Raw genomic sequence first — 15,426 nt, forward strand, 5'->3', positions numbered from 1 at the left:
CAGGAACAAAGGGAGGCAGGGAACTTCTTCCGACAAAGTCAGGAATTTGAAATCAAACGAAATGTCCTTTTCGCGTGAAATTTCTTTAGAAACGTAATTGTGCCTTGGTTTTGTCTTGCTTATCTCCAAAGCTCCCAAAAAGCTTTTAAAATTTGAGCTATGCTCGACCACTAGACGAGACAAAAACTGGAAGACTGTGCTGTAAGGTACGTTTTCTCATGGAAAATTAGGGCGATTACCGTTAAAACTGTTTAAAAAGTTCAAAATTAATGAATCTGTGAAATCAGAGTTTTCAGTTTTTATATTAACTCAGTAAACTAAAATTTTGCAACCGGGAAAAAACCAGTGGCATAGCCCGGTGGGGGGTTGTTCTTTGTGGCTGCGGATCCTCCTTTGCTGGAAAATTTCCGCCAAAACCTTATTTTTCGCAATTTTCAGGATTTTTCTACAATCTCCCCCCCCCCCTCCCCGAGAATTTTCAGACCGAAGAATACCATATCCCCATATGAAAATTTCTGGCTACGCTTTAGAAGAAACTAGAAGCAGCGTAGGGCGAGTCGGTCGCTGGAAATGAACTTATTGTTCATCAAATAACTATAATTTTGTATTATACAACACATTCATTCCTGCTCTTGTACGCGGTATTTGTAAACTAATTCATCTACATCTTCAGAGAATTATTTTATGATATACTTATGCACCATACCGAAAATAATTAAGTGGCCTAAGTGGTTTGGTTTGTGCCTGGCCGGATTTATACACAGATCGTTGAGGCCTGGACCGGAGCGGCAAATTTTGGAGGGCGGCAAAATTTACGAGGAGGAAAACGAAAATTTGGCGCCGCTGCAAACGCCCACGTCCTGTCGCCGGAAGGGCGGCGCGGCAACGTGGCGATTCAATCCATGCAAGATGATGCGACTTACTGCCGTCCAAAGGAAAAAGGCCGTATGAACCTTCAGACGTTGCCAAATTTCCTTCGAAAAATCACTAATTTTCGAGATAATTTGTGAATATTTTTCCTCCAATGTCTCAGGTTTGGTTTGCAATTTGATCGAAAATTTCAAGGAAAAATATTGATAACCCTAGTCTTAAAAAATGAATATTTTCAGAGAGGAAATTTGGCAACTCTCGAATGTTCATACGGCGTTCTTCCTAAGCACGGCAGTATAGGTCGAAATAATAGGGGATGAGAGGCTGAAGCTGAAACTCTGCCTAAAATAGAGTGATGGGTATGCAATTTATGAAAAGCATAAACCCCCCCTTCCCCCCTACCCTCGCGGCGATAAGTCGCGTATGGGGGCCACAATTACGTGAATCCGGCCAAGGGTTCGTGTGTATTTTTTATTTATTTATTCATTTATATACATATAATTTTTTGTTTGTACTTTGTCTGTATGCAGTCTATGCAGTCTTCAATCTCTTACGATCAATATATTTCTTTATATAGGTAATAATTTTTTTTTTTTTTTTTTTTTTTTGTCTTTTTTCCTCACCGAGTATACTTAATGAATGGGTTTTGATTTTTTCATAAAAAGCGGAAATAGAATGAACATACTTATGGAGGCTGGCCACACATTATTATTTCGCCTTCAATTCATTGGGTAGGCTAAAAAAAACATATTCCAAACGGCAACAGCTCTTGCATCAATTTATTGAAACATTTTGCAACATCTTATATGCCAACGTTGCTCTGTTGCGTCACCAGTAAAATTCACCACTCATCAGACGTTCAACTAATCGCCGTTGTCTTGTCGTCGAATTTTATTCTATTTTTTTCTCATCTTTTTTAAATATAAAGAATGCTTTTTCCTGAAAAAATTTAGATCTAAAAATAAAAATATTCAAATAAAAAATTATTTGGTCTGGTCTTTCGCTATACACCGCAAGATATTCAAGTTTTAAATGTGGAATGTTTTGTTTAATTGCGCAATTTTACTACGTTGAAAAATTGTTACGTGTTATTACGGGGTCAAGATTACCTGATTACTCTAAATTTTTGTATGACCCGTTGTTTGAAAAGGAAAAAAAAGCCTCGGGGAATTTTGCTGAAGTGCCCTTATTTTACATGCTAGCAAGTTCTTCGTTGAGTTGGCATGAAAATCTTTAGTGCTTAGTTTTCAGTGCAATTCAGTTAAGATTTAGGTACTACAGTTTAGTTGTCAAAATGGAATTTTACCAAATAATCAATTATTTACCTCCTTACGCGCTTCACGCAGTTTTATTAGCGACCGTAGTTCTAAGTGCAGTCTTAGTATTCGTTTTTAGTTTTAGAAATATTGGCGAACCACCTTTTAGTGAGAAGAAGTCAGCAAATAAGAAGAAAAAACAACCTAAAGAAAAGGTACGTATGTTTAACACATTTTACCCAGAAGAATTCAGCAGCCTGTCTCATATTGTTCTGAAATCACAGAGTGGAACTCTTTAAAGTCAAGCTGTTCCAATTCTGCTATCCAAAGCTTTAACTTACCATATCATTAGCGCCTATCTTGAGGCTTATCTTAGCGCCTTGTTAGGTTAGATTTTGCCCGACAACTGTATAAGTTAGTTCGTGTGAAAGAGCAAGCAAGATGCATTTCATGCCACAAGACAGTACACTGCAGGTCATTCACTGAAATTTCATATCTGCACGACAAGACATGGGAATGCCATCGACTCTATGGCTAGAATGGGTCTCAGCTTTTTCTCATCTTCTCAAGCCAACATATTTTCAAGGATTGGCCCACTTCAAGAGTTCTCTTATCGTGTGATATTAAATACACTGTCTGGTTGTGCAGTACAGGATAACTTTCATGAGCCATGCTTGTTTTACAGAGGTAAGTTATTATTCTTTTCAAAACATCAGTTGATGATTTGAACTTCCTAAAGACGGAGTACTCTTATGATACTGTTCTACAGCTTATGCACAGTTAGGAGAGCTGCTTTCACCTTTTTATTTTAAAATACTGAGATTGTTTCAGGTTGGCAACTAGGTACTATAGTTTATATTTATTTTTACTCATTACCGAGAAGTAAACATTGTGACATGAGGATCTTGTGTTAGTAAAAACCTGTGATTGCTTTCATTACAGAAAACTTCCTCCTAATTGCTTCAGTGTCATCTAGCAGTACAGTTTTTAACGCTAACAAAATGAATCGATCATTATTATTTATTTAATTGAAAAATGTTAAGTTGAATTTTTCTCTGTCCACAGAAAAGTCAAAATGGTCATGCAGTCACTGAAAAGCCAGTAGAAAAGCAGACAAAGTCAGATGCCAAGAAAGAAACACCAAAATCACCGACCAAGAGTGAGAAGAAACAGAATGAGCCGAAAGAGAAACCTGCAGAGAAGAAAGTTGTGAAGGAGAAGGTGAATGCCAAAGACAAGAAAACTGAAACTACCAATTCACCGAAAGAAAAAGCAACCAAGTCTCCAGGCAAAGGCAAAGAAAACGTGGAGGGAAAAAACAAAAGGTTGATCAGGCTGTTACCTCTCAAATCCAAAGAAGAGAATGGTGGTTGGGAGCAAGCGATATCTCGTAAAGAACGTCGAGCACGCAAAGCCTTACTTGAAGACCCAAATGCCAACTACAATGCCGGTAAGTGATAAGAAGAGAAAAAGTATGCAAGTATTCTGAACTCACACATAAAAGGTGCACTGTGCCTCAGTGTGATGGACCGCACAGCTGCCAGGGAGGGCCCTCTTCCATAGTTATTATAAAAAAATATTCAATTCAGAAATAGGCCTGTCTAAAACTCTAGCTACCTAGAATGCAGAGAAAAGTTGCTTCTCTTCTAAAATTACTTGGAAATCACACAGGGGTATGAGAAAAGTCTAAAATTCTTTTCTTACCTCACAGACTGCGCCAAAAGTTTGTGCTTTTTTTAATTCCCTGCTTGTTTGGTTGTGCTAACTCCTCTGCTCTGTTGTGACCTGTATAACAAAAAATGGGCACATCTCAAGAAGACTGCGTAAGAAATGCATTACATACAAACTTCTCGTCATTACTGTACAATATGGTGTCTAAATTTGATCGTAGGAACAACTGACCAGTGTGGATTGGTCTAGCATGCGTTAATCGGAAGTCTTGAGCAATTATGTATGGAAGGTGTGTCTTCTTGCTCTGGCAAAAATTTACAGCAGGCCCATTGTCAATTGATCAACTGACTGTTAAATGTCTCCTTGCAGCACTGTAAACTTATTGTAACCGTTTCTGTTATGCATTTCTTATCGGTCGATAGTACAATAAATACCCCCTAGTCTCCTGCATCTACATTGCTCATGGTTTTGTGACTGGCCTTGGTTTATCAATAAGAAGACAACGGTCTTAATCTTCTCTTCTTTTTATTCTTTAAGTATTTATTTTTTGCCAACAGATGGAAACGTTACGAAGATAACAGAGGAAAAAGGAAGCAAGAAGGATAAGGAATCATCCAAGTGAGTATATATTTCCAGTTGCATTTTTTTATATTTTAATATCTCAGTTTTCGTCTTTAATATTGTATTTTACTTAACTGTAGATTGAGTTTGAGACGTATTATAGCAATGAAGGCAGCATAGTCTTATTCAATTTTACATATTATTTTTTTCCTTAAACTGGGGGATGATCGGTCTCTTATAGATGGAGTAATGTTTCAAGAAGAGTTAAGATCTGTGTGGATGGAGAAGGGAGGAGGATTAAAAAATGTTTGAATTTCTGTAGGACACAGTTAATCATCTTCCTTGAAGTAAAATGTTCTAGAATGTTGTGAAATCTCAGCATGATATTTTTTGGCTCAATATTGTGATTCCAGTAAAATCGAAGTCTTTACTCAACTCACTTTTACCCACTGATGTCTTAATTTTTTTGCAGATCTAGTGCGTTAAAAGGAGCCTCGGATGAAGCCAACAACAAAAACAACACCAGCTTGGACAACAATGTGGTTGCACCAGCACCATCAAAGAAGAATGTAGAAGCAAAGAAAAGCCAATGTGAGTTACAATATTCGACTAAATCATAGAAAAACAGATCCAAAACACAAAATTTTGGTCGGCTGGCGGATGCGCGAATGCCTTTTATTTTCAAGGTCATAAATTATTAGCTGATTTTGAGTCTAAAGCATCGCATCATTTGAGCGTCTCAAAATTACCGCCCACTGATGGTTATTTTCATAATTAATATCAAGTGCACTGATTCCCACTTTGACAACAATACACCATAATTTGATGGCGGTTGTCTTATCAAGAGCCTCCTATATCGGTAGCGACTGCGTAAGGAAAGTGCTGTAATGCTGTGCCTCTCCGTGCAGCTATATTCCAATGAATTACCTGGGTTATGGGTCATCAGAATTATGAATTTTGTTGTGGCCGACTCTTAAAAGTATTTTTCAATATCCCTCATCTCAAAGATTTCCATTCTCTCAATCTCCAATCAGAATAAAGTCTCTGACCCACAGTTTTACATTCCAATTTGCAACATCATTCTAAAAAAGTATCGTATTCAGTACCTATCATTAACTTCCTTTAGGGGTACCAAAAGTTTCAGAACTTCGACCTTTCCTTTCAACTCAAGATTTTTGCCTCATGTGAATATTTTTGTTTTTCCTTATTTTTGAATATGACATGATGTATGAAAAAAAATACAAAGCCCTACCTTCCATTTGCTGCAATTCGCAGATTTGTTTTATGATTATTTTTTGTGTCTAGGCAAATTTTCTTATAAGACTAAAATCCTATGTTTCCTCAAGCAGATACTAATTCTTATTTTTATCTATTTTAAAAATGAATGTTGTTACAATATGATCAGCATTGTTTTGATTTTCAATGCTGTCAACTCTTAATCTCTCTCTCAAGCTGATGAGGCTTTTGTCCTCAATTAGTCCATGGTCTTTTCCTTGTTTTTGGCAACTCAAAATATAGTGGAATTTGCACCTATATGATATATTTTCATTTTTTTTTTCAGCTTCTTCTGCCGATGAACCGCCAGTGGGAAGTTCAACTGTCTATGATGAGTTTGCAGGTATGTTCAATTCAATACTAAAATACTGTCGGAAAAATTGCAAAAAATCATAGTTCAAGATTTGACCAGTCAATCTGATCTTAAAATCTCAAAAGTTGAAGGAGATATCACTTCTTAGGTTTCAAGACAAATATTTTTAAGTTGTAGAAAAACGTGGTTTAAGTATTTGCAAAAAGTTAAGGAAAATTTTGCACCCAGAAGATAAGTTCCCTTTTCACAGATCAGGTCACTTGTGCGTTCCCTTTCGACAAATTCTCTACAAAATTTAGGAATATTATAATGGCTGTGCATTTTTAAACGGTTCCTCTTGTGTGTAGGGCTGTTCAATCGGTTGTCGGTAAGCCACCGAAACAGTTCCGTTATGAAAAAGTTACGATAAGAGCGCTCTTGCCGATAGCGATCAGAGTTTTCGGAGCTGGCGAAAATAAGCTGTTGCCAATTGTACATCTATTTTACGCGCCGCCGCGCCAGGCAATCTGATAAACCGACACACGGGGCAACAATGTATTGAGTGCAAGCTCTCAAAACTCCGATAAGGCCGGCTGTTGTCGATATCATGGCCACTGTCGGTACTGCCGCCAGTTTCAATAAGAGACGATGTCGGTAGTGTTCCGGCAAGAATTCGTTTGAACACCCCTACTTGTGTGTGATTCACACTTCGTCAAGGAAATCTATATTGGTATCTGTCGGCCCTTTTGAAGCTGATATTCCTACTATATAAATGATATAAATTCCTAATGATACACTTAAATAAATGAATTCCTGAGTTCATAAAGCTGTGTCTCCTTGAGTTTTGGCAGTAAGGTGATCTTTTCATCTATTCTTAAAACTTTAGTCTTGTTTGCTTCCTTCATTAACTGTTTTTAATGCATAATCACTATTTCTTTGCTTCTAAAAGTATTCCTGTAGAGCCAGCGACATGTATGTACATTTTACATAGGTGTCTTGTGCATTTGCATATTTTAATGACTATGTACATGCAATTTTACCACAAAATTAAGAGACTATCTTTATTCTTGGAGTACTCTTTAGTTTTCATTTTTTCTGACCCTTTTAGTTCAAAGTGAAAACAATATTTTATTTCCTTGCTTTCCACAATAATCAAAGTGTGCAGCTCTCAAATTTTTCTAATGTACTGATGAAATACCACACACAAAATCAAAAAAACTCAAAAAAAAAAAAAAAAAAAAAATCCTAGTTATCCTCATAATTAATTTGCTGACTTTTTCAGAGGTTTTCAAAGAGCCATCAAAAAAAGCAATCAAGAAACGTGTGCGTAAAGAATGATGAAGTAAGAATCAATGTTGGAGCCGGCATTTGAGGAGAAAACCTCACTAAAGACAGCATCTACGAGAGCTCCGCAAGTGTTTTCAGCTTCTTCCGGTGAGCTGGCTGTTCATCTCAATCGTATTTCTTTTAATTAGAATTTTTAATAGTGATAAAAAATGTATCTACGATTCTGTTTAATGTGATGATACTTTATTTTTCAAGTCATCTAAGACTGTCTTGTTGATTTTAGTTTTTTGAGGGCAAGGCGACGGACCACTGTTCTGTGACAACCTAGTTGGATATATTATCCTACTAGGTATTTGAACTAACTGAAATTTGCAAAGTGTAGCTTGGTTTTTCAGTTAGATTTCGGCAGATGTTCATTCTTGAACACAGGATCCACTGCATGTCGAGGTGATTCAACTATTTTTTTTTTTATTTTACCTCCAGCGTAATTGTTACAAAACCTCTCCAGATGTAGTATACGTAATTGGACTGAACTCAGTCAAAAGGGACCAACCTATACCTTCATCAAACGAAACACTAAACCAAAATTTGAGGTGTTGTTCTCTCAGAAGGAAGGAAACCTTCTCTCATGTTCATGTTTTATGAGAGAAAGTAAAATTATCTCTCATCGAGATAAAATCATCAACCTACCTCAGTTTAACATCTCTTTTATTTTTTGATGTTCCATCTCAAACTGTAATTTTCAGAGCAGTGGTCTTCGCTACTTTTACACTCTGTACAGTTGTTTATAAGCATAATTTTAAAAGTTTGCAAATTTCCCCTCTGTTTGTCGGACAGTTAATATCCCTATGTATCTTTCTACTTTGTGCTATTGACTTCATTGAAAGTTTGCTTTTCGTACAGAATTATGTGTAATTGGGAAATTTCCCAGTTCATACATTCTTTCTTTTGTTCGCAGTTGTTCCACTTTTTGCATGGCTACTAACTGCCCCCTTTTTTTTGTTTTTTGTTTTGGTCCTGCAGTAACGAAGTGTAATGCATAGGCTTACTTTTATTTTTGATTGGTGAAGCCACTTGAGTGGATTTTTCTATTTTCATTTCATAGCACCAAACCTGACCAGTCATTTGCAAGCATTGGTTCAGAAGCCACTCATAAAATATGTAATGCCCAATCTAGGATTTTTCAAGAAGCACCCATTCCCACCCTTAACGCTTTTATTATTTACGTCCTGTCCTTAATCATGTAAAAACAAATGTTGTTACGCTCTTTTCGACCCCTCCTTCAGAGCGTCACATATTTTATGAACGGCTCCTAAGTTCTGCAGAAACTTTTGCTGATCTCCATTGCTTACATGAGTCTTTTTACTTCCCCTCACTTAAGGACAAATACGGTGGTAAAAAGGAGTCACAATTAAGGAGAAAGGTCACATCCGAAATGAAGTCTTTTTGAGTGAGCACTCAATCAACAATAAAAGTATGCATCTTATCGGTCAACTTTGTATTTACACTTTTGCGCCAAGATGTAAGCACCAGGCAATGTGTGTTGAGATATAGATTGATAAAGCCTCTTAAATAACAGCAAACCAGACCAAACAAAAACAATCGTATCCTGCCCTTACTGAATTGCAAGTATTTACAGCATCAGTCAGTGGATGCTAAATTATGCAGCTGTAATATTTTCTCCCTAAAATAACCCCAATTGTTTTTGCAATCTTTGTTAGTCATGAATTGTATTCTTATTTTAATATGGTCAGGGGCTTGCAGTTCTGCTAATCGTGCCACGTTGCAGAGCACATTAAGCCCTCAGAATGTAACACAGTTCGCCTGGTCTACAGATGGCTCATTTTATCCAGCTTCTTTCTTATTAATGAGATGGCGCGGTCTCCTCTCTCACTCAAGAGATCTCCATGCCTTCTCTAGTGGTACAAGGTTGTCACAAATGATCTTCTCAAAAAAGTGTTGGACTTATAGAGTTGATAACTTCCCCAAAAAGAGAGCAGGTTCATCATACCTTTCTGGCAGTGTTACTTTATTTTTAATTTTTTTTTCTTTAATGTAAAGGGTATCAGTACTAACTAACTAGTCATAAACTAGAGTGTTTTTAAAACAATTGCTCATTATTTTAAGTCTTGTAATTATATTTTCCTTTGTTTGGTAATACAATTTTATCAGCTGTATCCTGTGTGAAGTTCAGCTTTTCCCAGGCACAGTAAAAAGATTCATGCACGCCTCTATTAACCTTTGAACATTAATGCATCTGAACCAAGGAAATCCAAACAAAATATTATTAGACTGGATCTATCGGCACTCTATTACTCAAGATTTTTTCATCACCCATAATGGACAAAACGGAAGATCAAAAGTTTCAAAATAGGTACAATTATCTTGCAGACCAGACTTAATATTTTTTAAACTTTATTAAGCTTCTTTTAATTTTAAACAGGAAACTCAAATTATGACGGAATTTTATGCATTTAAGCGGGAGATTTCTCCATGTATAACCCTCTCTGGCCATTTCTCAGGGCCTTGATTTTTTTTCAGCTATCCTTTATTTCTCGTTGGTGTACAGGAAAAAATGTTATTACGTTCTTTCCGAATTGTTTCTGATTAAAATGGAAAATGAATGTCTCTTGAGCATTCTGCACTGTACCCAGGAAATGTTTCCAACTCTCATTGAGTTTGTATTTATCAGACACCTTCATTTTCTCTCATCTAATTAGTAGAGTGGGTATTTTATGCCCCCTAGAAGCAGGAAAAAATAGCTTGTCTTACAATGGATGATAGGACGGACTGAGTCCTTTCTTCATTTCCAAAGATTCGGTCTTAGTAATAGATGATATAAGCCTGTAACCTACAATGCAGTGTGATACACTTGTTTTAACCCTTCACCTTGTTCGGCGATGAAGTTTTTGTAACAACTTTTGGGAATGATATTAAGACGTTTTCTTCTCCTTTTCCACAACATTATACTTTGTTCTTCAGCACTTTTCTTGAAAAAACCAATGTGTTAGTTACATCTGCACACCTCACTAAAGTCATTCTCTTGCGAATGAATTCCATATCGAAATTGAGAAGTCTCTCTCGTTATCAATGAGGATTTCTGCTCCCGTGTTCATGTCTCCCATTTCAATTCCTCTTTCTTCTGCTCTCATGCATGTCTAGTTTTTGTGTGTTTTGATATTTTCCTTCAATGAATAAACATTAGAAAAACCACTCTTTAATTTTGTAAGGTTTAAAATATTTCTTGTTTTGCAGAGGCGCATCAACAATTATTCCTCTTTTCTCTCGATGAGCAGGGTGATTCAAGATTATGGGAAAAAATTTTATGAGTTCATCTTTCGAGTGAAAATAAGACCTCAGTATGGCATATCCTTTTTTTCCCAAACCTAAACAGATCCTTTCTCCAGAACCTATGTTGATGGATTCTTTTTTCCAGGCATTTAGCCCCAAAGTTTGAGAGTATTTATCCCCCCCCCCCCCCCCCCCATCTTTAACCATGGCATTCTTTATGCATTAAATTACACTGTTTTCTAAAAGTTTTGCACTTACTGTAATTTAATAAATGGGTAAACTCAATTTGGAGGTCTCTGGATATATGCATTCTACACTAACTAATTTTGGTGAATCAAAGGTTTGATACCATCCCCCTCTCACCGACACACATACACACAGAATGAATTTGCCATTCCTTTTTTTTTTAGATTAAAAATGAGAAAAGCACTTGAAATTATCTTCCAAATATCAACTTTCACTTGATTTCATTTATGAATGTTGTCAAAATATTAAAAGAATGTATATTTCCTGAAACTTCAGGTATCACATAAAAACCTCCTGCTATAACCTGTAAGGTAAACTGCTTTAGATAAAACATTACACTAGCAAACAAGTCTTACTTTTCCTAGACAGATTGAATTCTGAAATCTTTTTACTTAATCCTGAATCGTCCTCCTTAAGCGCAAGTCCTTCAGTTTTTATTCCTGCACTATCATCATGAAAATTTTACAGTGTAGGCACTCGTCCTAGGCTATATTCACCCCAGTTGATTGCAGCCTATTTCCTCTTTTTAATGAAATAACATTTGTTTGGATAGTTTTTAAGAACATTGTTTTATGCTGTACATGATTTCACTGTTACGGAATGTTAAGAGTTTTTAGTGTATAATTATAAAGAATTCTTTGTTTGTAGATGCATATCAAAATGTATTTTATTATTTTAATTTTTTTACTTAGTGAAAAAGAAGGGTTCGAGTGTATTGCATCTCCCTTTTCGTAGAGTATTTGTTATTGATTATAAATTTTATGTTTTGTTCAGAAATTTTATCACTCACAAAAATTATTTGGTTAAGAGCCAATCTTTGAGACATAATTTATAGCGAAGACATTTTAACGAGTGAATAGCTGCTCTTAATATATAGTTTTTTAGCAGGCCAGTAGATAGGATTTCAATTCAAATTGTGTCTCTGTTCAATGTATGTATCGCATCCATTTTATTAAAATTTTACATCATCACAACATTTTTCATTTTAAGTCATGATGTGCTTCTTTACAAAAATACTCAACGAGCTGAGTGTTGCAAAATTTTCAAAATTTTATTCTCCTCTTTTTCAAATTCCAAGGTGATAGTGAAATCACTTGAGAATTACAAATAAAGCAGTGGCGTGGCGTGCTTTGTGATTTATCAATTGATCTGCCATTTAAAGGTATGGAAAAGGATCAATGAATAGGGTGTTCGATACAAGCACCTTAGTAATCGATTTTTTACCATTGCTTCAAATGGAAACATATCCATAATCGATCATTCACGCCTCACCACTGAAATTAAGCTATCATGAACGTAACAACGCAACCCAATGTAAAATAATTCCTCATATATTCAAATGAACAGGTTTAAGCAGAATCAGCCAAGTTCTATCAATATGTTCGTTAATCTACTATGAGTTAACGCAATAGAAGAAATAGAAATGTCTGAAGGTTAACCCTTTTTTTTATATATCAGTCATTTCTTTAATTCGAAGGAGTTACTTCTCCAACTTATTCAGATGGGTATTTTTTATCCTACTAAATTTAGAGCAAGGAAAAAAATGTCTCCAAAATTTTATCTCATCTATTGGCCAATTGTTTCAAAGGTGTGCTTCAACAAAATATTTAAACTCTCAGAACGAAGGCAAATTTTAAAGTCTTAATTGAATATTTTTTCAAAAATTATAGCTAAAACTTTTGTGCTTTCCTTTCCCGATTCCCCTGCTTCGAGAAATTGTTTTGAAGTAAAATTTAGTTTTCTCATTCCTTGTTGGATATTCTTAGGTTCCAGAGAAAGGGGAAGACGAAGCAAGGAGAGAGTCATTCAACAATATTCTGTCAAGAGTTTCAAAATCGAGGCTCTTACCGTAGGAGCACTACTCCTTGTTGTGAAATATTACTTCTCTGTGATTTTGTTTTATATCATTTAGTCTATTTTTGCTAAACTGTTGGAAATACCTAGATAAAATCGATTGTAAAAGAATTAGTGTATAATACTTATACTTTTCTCTCTCTAAAAAGTAAATCTGTAATACACACATTTCTCTGATGTAATGTAGTGCTGAAATGTGGAGTGATCGCAGATTTTGAATGTTTATCTTGGAGGTTCAGACACTGAAAACAAGAGTGGACATATCCAAGACCTCTTGCGTTATTTTTCACTCTTCATGTTAAATTGTGATCCATTCTAGATAAATACTTAACTCCTGACTTTTTAGGTAGAGTTTCTATGCTTTCAAGCTTGAAGTTTTCCATTTTTCTTCCTCTTTTTGGAGAGAACTTCAGCCTCTCATGTAATGAAGACACAAAAGGTACGCAGGTACAGAATTCCCTCTTCAGTTACCTTATTTTAAATTGCAAATTGTTCAACACGAAAATCTACAGATTGATGTTCATTTCTTAATATTGCCTGAGAAATTGAATAAGATTCTCCACTGTGCCCACGATCAAAAAATGGGTATCAGTTTTTTATTCACACATGCGTCATTATTCAAACTTAATTTTCCCTCCTCTTTTCCTCCTCATCTTGCTGTTACCATTTTGTAGTACTAATTTAGCTAAGCAATTTAAGACAAGCAATTAAAATTTCTACTCCAGAGAGGTAATTTATCCATGACTCACCTTTTGGATGGTTTAACGTGTTCTTCATCGCTCAGCTTTCAGGCTTAAGCAGAGTCTTTGTTGAAATCATTATTTGTCTTTTTAGGCTGAAATGTATACCAAATTCTAAAGTAACGCCACAATAATCATTGATAATGTCTCAATCAACCGGAGAGCCTGATGATACCCAAGAAATCTTGAATTTGCTTTCTTTGGCTACCCACAATTGAAATATTAATGTCTGAATTGCAGCTTTATTATACTGCAATACTTAGGGGAAACACTTATGAACGAGATATGATCGAGAGTTGCCAAATTTCCTCCAATAAAAAATTTATTGTTGAATGTTTTGAAAATTGTCTCTTGAAATCGTTTCGTAAATTAGATCTAATTGCGAATAAATTTCTCTGAAAAATTGGTGGAAAAATATTCACTGATTTTCCTGAAAATTCATATTTTTTCAATAGAAATTAGGCAACTTCTTGAGGGCTCAGACAGCGTTCTTCCTTAGCACGGCAGTACAGTGGACTTTTATTAGGTCAGGTTTCACACAAGGAATTTGCCATGCCATATTGTTTATTTAATTGCAAAGGAAATTCACTACATTATTCCATCGTTTTTAGAGACTGATTAAGCTTTTTGTCTTCTGTCTTGGCAAATTTCTTTGTAGTTGCATAGAAAATCCACTTAAAATCCTATTTGTAAAAGGAATATTTGTCTCCCGACATAGTGAGTCCTTACATTTTAGAATTCGTATCCGACAGAAACAAAACACTCCCTCTCCTGCCTTCCAATTCTTGCTCATCAGTCTTCAGCTTTTCTAAAGTATATTCAGAGACAGATCTCAAAGATGTGTTATTCAGCACACTTAATTTTTAAAAAAATATGTATAATTCACATATTTACTATGTCGACGAGGATTTATCTATTAATCTTTGGAAATAAAATACGTTTAAATTCCCTAAAATTTCTATCCACAAACATAGAAACAATATTTATTATTTCCAAGATTGATTTTAACTCTGTATTATTCTCTCTTTTTTTTCAGCCGTCAGTTTTCTCTGTAATTTCTCGTGAAAGATTTTATAGTTTTAAAAATTATTTATTTTCTTCTAGTAATTCATGTATTGTTAACTTTGAAGAATATATTTTTATCCTCTCTTTACAATTTTTTTTGATTTATTCGCCTGACACACCAGTTAAGAAGATATGGTATGGTTTTCTGAAAAACCACTCATAAGTATTACCTGCTGAACAGTCTCTTAACTGACCACATGCTAGGCGGATCTACAAGTCGAGAATAAAACTGCAGTATATCGGAATGTAACCTATAAAATCATGAGGTCAACTGCAGGTGATTATTCCAAAATCCTGTATTGAATTATGAACTCATTTCTTCATGTGACGATTATTCATAAAAAAATTATGATAGAGTAAATTTCATGGTCACTTAAAGCGAGTGCTTCGTGGTACCTTCTTTTTGTTCCCTGTCGAAACAAGATCCGTTGATGATAAACCAAAGATCACAATTGTCGCATTCATTCTCAGCAGTTTCAAATCTTCCACATCGTCTCTAAGTGGGAATTATCTTCCTGTCGGCCTACTATGCATCACGCAATTCATGAGAATGAATCAGAAGAGAATCATCATCAGTTTTATTTAAAGAGAAAAAAAGAGTATAGATACTTTTTCTTGTGTTCAGAGAAAAAAAACTTCTTTCCTACTTTCTATGTTTAGAAAAAGATACTTTTTTCTATGTATCAAAAAAAGAAAATACTTTTTTCTACGTTTAAAAAAGTTGAATGTAATAATAAATTTGGGAAATCTCGTCATGCAAATACAAAACATTCGAAAACGCCTTCAATTGAGGCGTGATACCCCACGCGTTCCAGAGAGTTCAAATAGTTGTATGCCTGCGCCTTAGCAAGGCGATGGACGCTTAATATTGAAGTAGCGTCACCGCTTGGTTTTTCGGTTTTCCAGTGCCGCTACTGCAGTTTCGACCGTTCAGGCCGTAGTTTAAGGGCGCTAAAGCCAGGATTGTATTTCGCAAATGGAGGGATGCTTTTTGCAGAGTAATTAAAAATTAAGAAGC

At 35.4% G+C, this 15,426-nt stretch overlaps 1 protein-coding gene across 1 annotated transcript; it reads left to right on the forward strand.

Moving 5' to 3' along the window:
• The first annotated feature begins 1,895 nt into the window (after nucleotides 1-1,895).
• LOC109043731 (uncharacterized) lies at nucleotides 1,896-14,499 on the forward strand. The gene is made up of 6 exons (XM_019061022.2): nucleotides 1,896-2,341; nucleotides 3,192-3,576; nucleotides 4,355-4,415; nucleotides 4,831-4,949; nucleotides 5,920-5,976; nucleotides 7,208-14,499. The coding sequence occupies exons 1-6, from the start codon at nucleotides 2,165-2,167 to the stop codon at nucleotides 7,261-7,263; spliced, it is 855 nt and encodes a 284-aa protein (XP_018916567.2). The 5' UTR covers nucleotides 1,896-2,164; the 3' UTR covers nucleotides 7,264-14,499.
• The last annotated feature ends 927 nt before the right edge of the window (nucleotides 14,500-15,426 follow it).

This window comes from Bemisia tabaci, chromosome 4, assembly GCF_918797505.1.
Source record: "Bemisia tabaci chromosome 4, PGI_BMITA_v3".
Taxonomy (NCBI): Eukaryota; Metazoa; Arthropoda; class Insecta; order Hemiptera; family Aleyrodidae; genus Bemisia; species Bemisia tabaci.